Source organism: Neltuma alba, unplaced genomic scaffold (genome assembly GCF_004799145.2).
Source record: "Neltuma alba isolate B1F8T4 unplaced genomic scaffold, ASM479914v2 tig00010614_pilon, whole genome shotgun sequence".
Taxonomy (NCBI): domain Eukaryota; kingdom Viridiplantae; phylum Streptophyta; class Magnoliopsida; order Fabales; family Fabaceae; genus Neltuma; species Neltuma alba.
This window is the reverse complement of record NW_021635471.1, coordinates 855,368-863,660: the sequence shown is the minus strand read 5'-3', so window position 1 is coordinate 863,660 and position 8,293 is coordinate 855,368. Positions and strand designations below refer to the sequence as shown.

At 35.3% G+C, this 8,293-nt stretch overlaps 1 protein-coding gene across 1 annotated transcript; it reads right to left on the bottom strand.

Moving 5' to 3' along the window:
• Window positions 1-2,053: 2,053 nt before the first annotated feature.
• LOC114757654 (pentatricopeptide repeat-containing protein At1g63330-like) lies at window positions 2,054-7,951 on the bottom strand. Its single transcript, XM_028946739.1, has 4 exons — window positions 6,367-7,951; window positions 6,171-6,233; window positions 2,398-2,543; window positions 2,054-2,191 (listed from the first exon to the last, which is right to left on the bottom strand). Exons 1-4 carry the CDS (start codon window positions 7,949-7,951, stop codon window positions 2,054-2,056), a joined length of 1,932 nt encoding a protein of 643 aa, XP_028802572.1.
• Between the last annotated feature and the right edge of the window lie 342 nt (window positions 7,952-8,293).

Genomic DNA, 8,293 nt, shown 5'->3' with positions numbered 1-8,293 from the left:
CCTCAAAACATGAAAAACTTAGCATATAACCCACTACTATGGTAGAAAAAGAAAACTGTTATACAATCTACCATAGTAGAAAAAAAAACGTGTAAACATTTTAAAACTAACAATTAAACTATGGATAGAAACCCAAACAAGTTGCATGCAACTAAAGATCTTTCACTCATTCCTTCAAACAGTTCATTCAGTTGGGCCTCCGAGCCTCAGGCTTGGGTAGACAGAGAATCACGCAAAAGCTCATATACTTATCCATAAGAACATAAATTCAGTATTTTGTACAATAAGAAGAACGGCCTCCGGCCAACAAAGATAAGGAAATAACACTTTTTCCAGTTCACAGTAAGGCTAGAAAATCAAAATATTTCAAAAAGACCCTAAATGTGATAATATACAGCTAGTCATACATGTGCCACAGGCCAGAGGCATAAAGCTAAGCGCTCAAGCCTCTGCATCCCTTCCCAACGGTGCACGCATAGAACTCTCACATGAAAATATTGTAAACCATAGAGTGAGACAAAAGTCCCAGTAACCAACCTTTCCAATTCAGGGTACAAACTATTAGGTGCTCGTGAGGTGTCAAGTGGGGCAGTTAACAAGTAATAATAGAAACGATAGCTACAACAAGTCATGCAAGTGCGACGATACAACCCATTACCAAATCCCTCACGTTAGGGGATTTTCAAGAGCCGAACCCGGCCTATCCTCACTATGGGGCATGTAAGGAGCCAAAAGGCCTATCCCTCACTATAGGGGACGTAAAGAGCCAACCATCATACATTAATGGAGGCCTTACCACGTGATAGTAACAACCAAGTCCCTCACCAATTCCCAATTCATGCATCATGCTCAAACATCTTTACTGAAGAGTATATATATATATATACCAATCCACAAGTAACTTGAATGAGTGGCATATCTTTCAGAAAATTCCCAATGCATTCAGTATTGTACAAAACCCCACAGGACAACTCTCCCTTTTTGATATACAAAAATTCATTTAGAATACCATTTATTACTCGATGCACAAACATAAATCTACTGACAGTACCGTGATAGTATATACAAAGGATTAGAAAATGGTTATCTCTCGCCTTAGTAAGGAATAACAAAACACCAACAATGTCTCGTGCACCAACAAGACTTACAACCAGTCTACACAAGCACACAAACACACAACCACCAATTATTAGTTTTCAAACTAATAAAATAGTCAACACAACAATCGGGGACTCAAAATTCTTAGCCTCAACTAAAATTCTACCCAACTCACAAGGGCCAAAATCATCACAATAACATCCCAAAACCACAAGAGACCATTAAAACTCTAGCTTTCCTTCCAAAACCTCAATTGAATTTAGAAACTCAAGTCCTACTCTAGAAATTCATCACCCAAACATCTAATTAGAGCAAAATCAAGTCTTACTAACATTCTAAACCAATTAAACATCCAATTTAACCTTTCTTAACATAACTCAATTTGCAAAACTCAATTTCAACCACTACATTATCATCCTCAATCATAAACCTTCACTTTCACAAACCCCAAATTCCCAAAACTTCCAAATCTCCAAATTCAAGAAAACTACACGGATTAAATACTTAGACTAGCCCATAATAATCATTTAAACTCAAAACAATCGGTCAAAAACCTCAATTCTATCAGAAACTAGAAAGCCCTAGAATTCTTTTATAAAATCCTCAAAAATCCTAAGAGAAAGAGTAGATTAGGGGTTAAATTCACTTATTTGAGGCAATGGACCCTTAGAAACACCTTCCCCAAGCCAAAAATGCTAAGCCCTAGCAGAGCACTACTTCCCTCCTTCAGATTTTCTATTTTTTGCACATCAGACCCTTCCTCTGGATTTAAGGACGCGACCTTTTTGTCGCGACGAACCTAGTGATTGGTTGCGACTAACTAATCCCAAGAGGGATCTTCTAACCGAGAGACCCAAGCTCATTGCAGCCAAAAGCCCATTTCGTAGCGGCAATCACTTTTTCTTGAAAGGAACTCTTGCTCACCTGACGCCTTTCGTCACGACTCCCCCTTAACTTAGTCGTGACGAAAACCTATTCCCGAAAGAAAGCTCTCCCCAAAACTCTTTGTTTCACTGGGACGAAGTGAAACTTTATCACGACAAACAAATCCTGAGAGGGATTTGTTCACTTGCTCCTCCAGCTCACTTTGATCCTAAACTAGACACCAAGATTCAAGTTTAAACACCAATTATCCTAAAAAATCAAGGTTAAAGGGCTATTAAAACTCAGGATGTTACAGATCCATCCTCTTAAATCCCGGTACATGTACCACCTATTCAATCACATCCTGGTGTTTAACATTTTATCCCATTTCTTTCATCACTTTGATTTGAAACTGCAACTGCTGTCACAACACACTTTCATCTCTGTCTTTGTCAACTTCTCATCTGACTCGCATTTTCTTTCCTCCTCGTAGAACACAGTAAACTTCCCCTTGGTCACTCTGTTGACATCGCCGTCGCCTCCCAAGAAAACACCCGCCGCCACCGGGCTCGTCTCGGGAGCTTTAATCAAAATAATACATATTAGACGCTTGCATGTCTGCTATGTAGGATTTTTCGATCAATCTTCAATTGAGTCAGCAAGGTAACGATCAAATTTAACTTTTCTGTTAGCTTGGGATACGAACGCACCATTTTAATTAGTTTGGGACATTAGATGCACCAAAAAATTACTTTAGGACACTTAGTGCACCTAGAAAAATAGTTCGGGCCGTTGGGCACACTTTAACCCGTCAAAATAATACACATCAGACGCCTATGTGTCCATCATGTAGGATTTTTGAGTCAATCTTCGGCTGAGTTAGCAAGGTAACGGTCAAATTTAATTTTTTTGTTAGCTTGAGATATGAACATACTGTTTTCATTAGTTTGAGACAATGAATGCACTGAAAATTACTTTAAAACACTGGACGCATCTAAAAAAATAGTTGAGATGCTAGGCGCTCCTTAACCTTGATCATTTTATGCAATGTAACTCATCAAACATTATTGATCCAATTGTACCCATCCATTAAAGCAAAGAAAGTAATTATATTAACCATTTGAACACGTTTCAAGAGCAAAACCATACCGGCAGTACATATACCTTCTTTTAATTTTTAATTTAATACTTTCACCAAAAATTTTCTTTAATTTATTATCTGTGTTTTTTTCCCTCATAACTAAGTCATTTAATTTTAATTTTTTAAACTCTTACAATTTTTCTCTACCGGTATTATTAGTCTCCATACAAGGATTAATGTTAATAGAGCAACATTAAAAATTTAATTTAAAAAAATATGTAGATACCAAATTAAAAATTGAGAAAAGCATAAGTAGTTTTAACATGTTTTCCCTTATAATGGAAACTACAGCCATGCGCTTATCCTTCCCTTGTTTTACAAAATGCATCCTCCAATACGTTAAAGACATAGATACAAGGCTTGAAGCTTTGTAGCACCATTTTATTTAAGAGAGAATTGCAATCAAGTTCCATAAAAGAGAAATAATTACTAAAAAGTTTCAATAACAACCTGAGCACCTATAATGACAAGTCCTACAGTAGAAATAACAATATCTGAGACTTGTTTTTCAATTGTTTTATTTGTTTGGGACCTCATTGTAATTCGTCTTTTTATTTAGCAACTCCCATTAAGATGTTGAACGTATCAAAAATTAGTTTAAAATATTGGGTGCTCTTAAAAAATTATGAGACGAATAAATACAACTTGACCCTTATTTGATATGTTCAGGTTTATCAGGACCATTGAATTTTATCAACGGAAATAGAAATTATTGATTTGATTCTTTTCAATTTTTATTACAAATTATCTTATTCATAAAATATAAGCGACTCGTAGAAAGAGCAAAATGAATTGATGTAGATTACATATTAATATTGTCTCTCAATGAAGATTATTTTTTAATTTCATTTATCTCGCTGTCGCTCTCTCTTTTTTTCCCAATTTAAATTACTCAAACCAAATCAAATTCCACTAATTTTCATTTATTTATTATTTAAAATTTTTTCATTGTAATGGAAATATTAAAGTCAAACTCTTAAAAAGAGAGCAACTATCTCGTTAAGACCATGGCTCTTGCATAATCCATCCAACAAGATATTATAGTTATCTAGCATATGGTTATTTACACATGCCATCATGATGCAACCCATTAATCAATATATTGTCATTAAAAATAGGGAAAATGGCAAAAAGAGATCTTAGAAATGAAAAAATTAATACAAAGACCCATTCATAAAAATTGTTGTTATTTACTTATCAATTGTTGTCAAAACCCATACTATTTCTCCAGTCTTAAATATAAAACTCTTTTTGTAGTATAATTTACACTACAAAACTGATCTTATATTTAGAACCAGAAGAGTGTAATAGATCCCTATTGATCATTTTATGCAATGTAACTCATCAAACGTTACTGATCCAATTGTACCCATCCATTAAAGCAAAAAAAGTAATTATATTAACTATTTGACCACGTTTCAAAAAGCAAAACCGTATTGGAGGTACATATACCTTGTTTTAATTTTTAATTTTTAATTTAATAGTTTCACCAAAATTTTTCTTTAATTTAATATCTATATGATTTTTTCCTCATAACTAAATCATTTAATTTTAATTTTTTTTAACAACATTCACTCTTACAATCTTGCTCTCCTGTTATTATTAGTCTACATACAAGGATTAATGTTAATAGAGCAAAATTAAATATTTAATTTTAAAAAAATATATAGATACCAAATTAAAAATTGAGAAAAAGCATAAGTATTTTTAACATGTTTTCCCTTATAATAGAAACTGCAGCCATATGGTTATCCTTCCTTTGTATTAGAAAATGCATCCTCCAATATATTAAAGACATAAATACAAGGCTTGATGCTTTGTAGCACCATTTTATTGAGCAACCACGTGGCTTCTTGCCATTAATTCATGCATCAGAATGGTATATGTAACAATATTAGAAGTTATTCCTCTAATAGTCATTTCATGATGCAAATTTTTTGCTCCAATAAGAAGACCTTTCCAAAGACCATCAATTAAAGTGGGCAACCGGATATGAAGTTAAAATAGGGTATAGAAACCTTTCAAGTGAGAGGATCAAAGTTCATTCATCTCCCATAAACTTATATTGGTCTATCACAAGATAAAATGGCAACCTTTTTGTTTTCATCTGTTCTAGAGTGTGAACATTGGTATAAATACAAACATTTCAATGAACTGTGTAATCCATCATCATTGTGTTCGCCAACATTTTTATTTTTGTGAAGTGCACTCAGTATCTCAGGCCAACCTTGTTCTTCAGAACTCCAAGGACCTAGACTAATCCGGATTTGAGCCGTCTAGGGACCCTTCCAAGGGGCAATAACTCTAACACCTACGTTGTTGTTGTGTTCATCGGCAATTGCATACGCTAGAGTACTTGCTCATCTATACAATCTGTGATGTTGACATGCATTCTTCTTCTTGGACACTTGCTTGGATACAGGATAAAAGTTGAACTGATCCAAATGTCCAGACATATTTACATTGCAACTGAATGTCTAAAAAACTTCAACACCAGTGTTTCGAATTAAATCCGTAAGCCGCACATGTCAAACTCAAAAGGCAAAATTTTCAACTGTTTTTTCTGAGTTTGGACATGGTTAAAAAAACAAAACATTTCAAGGAAAAAGTGTCTAAGCTGGGTGTTTGGCAAAACCAAAACCACGGTTTCAGAATCACTTTTCCGCAAAACAAGACAACCTCATCCACATATTTACTTCGTAATCTGTAAAAGCACTTCTGAAACCATGGTTTGGTTTCTATCCAATTAATCTCAGTTTTACATGTGAACTTATCCCAACTACAAAAGAGCTGAAAAAACCACAAAAATAGCATCTTATGGACCGAGATTAACAAAGAAATTTGCAGTGTTTTATTTCCCCACCATAAACTACAACGAATATATGCCGTAACTTACTAGATACAGATGTTAGGAACAGAAACAAAATAACAGGAAGACAGCCATAAATCGACAGAAAAGAGATAGATTTTCACAACATTTCAAGTAGTTTTGCTTCTAAACATAACAAAGAGGATGGGATGGGAGAATGAACCCCGAAAATAATCATCAGTGGCATATGCTGCCTACCTGTATCAGCAAGGCAAAGACAATCAAATGAACTAGGGGACTCAACGACAACCATGGCTGATACTGAAATAAAAAGTGAAAACAACTTTAATTGCCTTTAAATTTCAGCTGCTGTCAGACATTGCATTCGTTCAATATTTCAACAAATTTCAACATGAAAACAAGTATCTAGCTTTCTTTTATCGTCTTTGAAGACCTCTAGCAACTATTTCATGAAGAATATTCTCCGCCTTATCATTCTCACCTTTCTCCAAAAGAGCTCCAATCACTGTTTTAAAAGTTACCAAATTTGGGAGGCACCCATTGTCAATCATTTGAAAAAGTAACGCCCGTCCCTCATCAAACAAGCCCTCTTTGCAGAGTCCATTAATCATAGCAGTATATGCTTGGACATCTGGAGGATGACCATTAGCCAATAGATACTGAAAAACTTGTCGGGCAGTATTTAATTTACCATCCTTGCACAAACCACCAATAAGAATGGCATGTGTGTAAATATCAGGTTGTTTTCCTAGGACGCCCATTTTTTTAAATAGCATAACTGCTTCATCAGGACGCTGGCTCTTGCACAATCCATCCAACAAGGCATTGTAGGTTACTATATTTGGTAGATGACCACTATCATGCATATCGTAAATAAGTTCCTGCACGTTTGAGATCTTTCCTGATTTGAACAGGCCATCAATAAGAGTATTATATGTCACAATATTAGGAAACAAACCTTTGCATTGCATTTCTTGAAAGAGATCCATGGCTTCACCAATCCTCTTCATTTTACATAACCCATTAATCAAGATAGTGTAACTGAAAACATCAGGCAACACATCACTTTTCATTCTATTAAGAACCTTCTTCGACTCATCAACATTATTCATCATAGAGTACCCATCCATTAAAGCATTGTAAGTAATAACATTAGACTTTGTATCACATTTCATCATCCTCCCAACTATTGCCTCAGCTTTGGTTATCCTCCCCTCTTTGCTAAATGCATCTCTCAATATAGAAAAGGTATAAATACTAGGTCTGATGCCTTCCACCACCATTTTATTTAGAAACCAAGTGGCTTCGTGCCATTGATCCATGCAACAGAAACCATATATTAGAGAGTTGTAGGTAACAATGTCCCGAGATATTCCCTTATCAGTCATTTCATGATATAATTTTTTTGCCTCAATTGCAAGCCCTTCTTTACAAAGACCATCTATGACTGTGTTGTAGATAACTAAATCAGGCTTAACCAACCCTCTCTCCATCTTTCGAAGCAATTCAAGAGCAGCAGACGTTTTTCCAATTTTACAGAAGCCATTAATCAGGATGCCATAGCTTACCTCATCTAAGTGAAATCCTTTTGTCAATAAGTCACTATGAAAGACAAGGGCTTCTCTAACGTTATTATTAATGCAGAGACCTTTCAACAGAGTATTCAAAGTTATTATATCTGGCTGACAGCCCATCTTGAGAATCCTCCCTAGAATAGAGAAAGCAGAAGGCATGTTACCCAAATGACAGTGACAATTGATCAAGATGTTTAGAGTAACCAAACATGGCGAGAATCCCTTGCATTCTGCTTTTGAGAAAAGGGAAATAGCAGTTCGGTGATGCTTCGTCTTCGCGACAGATCCTAGAATCTTATTAATACGGACTATAGACGGTTGGGGATTCATATGAAGCAAGCCATGAAATGAAGAGATAGCCTCTTCAATGCTCCTAGGAGTTGGCGAATGGGAAAAATGTCTGAGGAAGGCGTACCTTGTAGTTTTACAGAACAGCATGTTCATTATCAGGAATTGAGATATGCTTTGAGGAGGAAGGGGACAATGGGACTGTGAAGAACCAGACGCCAGAAAATTACAATCGCTCGCCACAAAAAGTCCTCCGCTATCTCCGGACGCCGGCTGCTACTGCGAGCCTAGGAATGGAAGGTCGCCTTTGTTTTTCCGAAAAAATATTTTTAATACTACCTCCCGTTGTCAATACAAGACGCTGTTTTATTTTTATTTTAGTTTTAAATATAAGACTCTAATTCACTTTGTTTCTCGTATTTACTCAATTTTTTAAGATAATCCTTCTAATAATTATATTTCTAATTAATACATTTGATTAGCAAGAATATTTTAGGA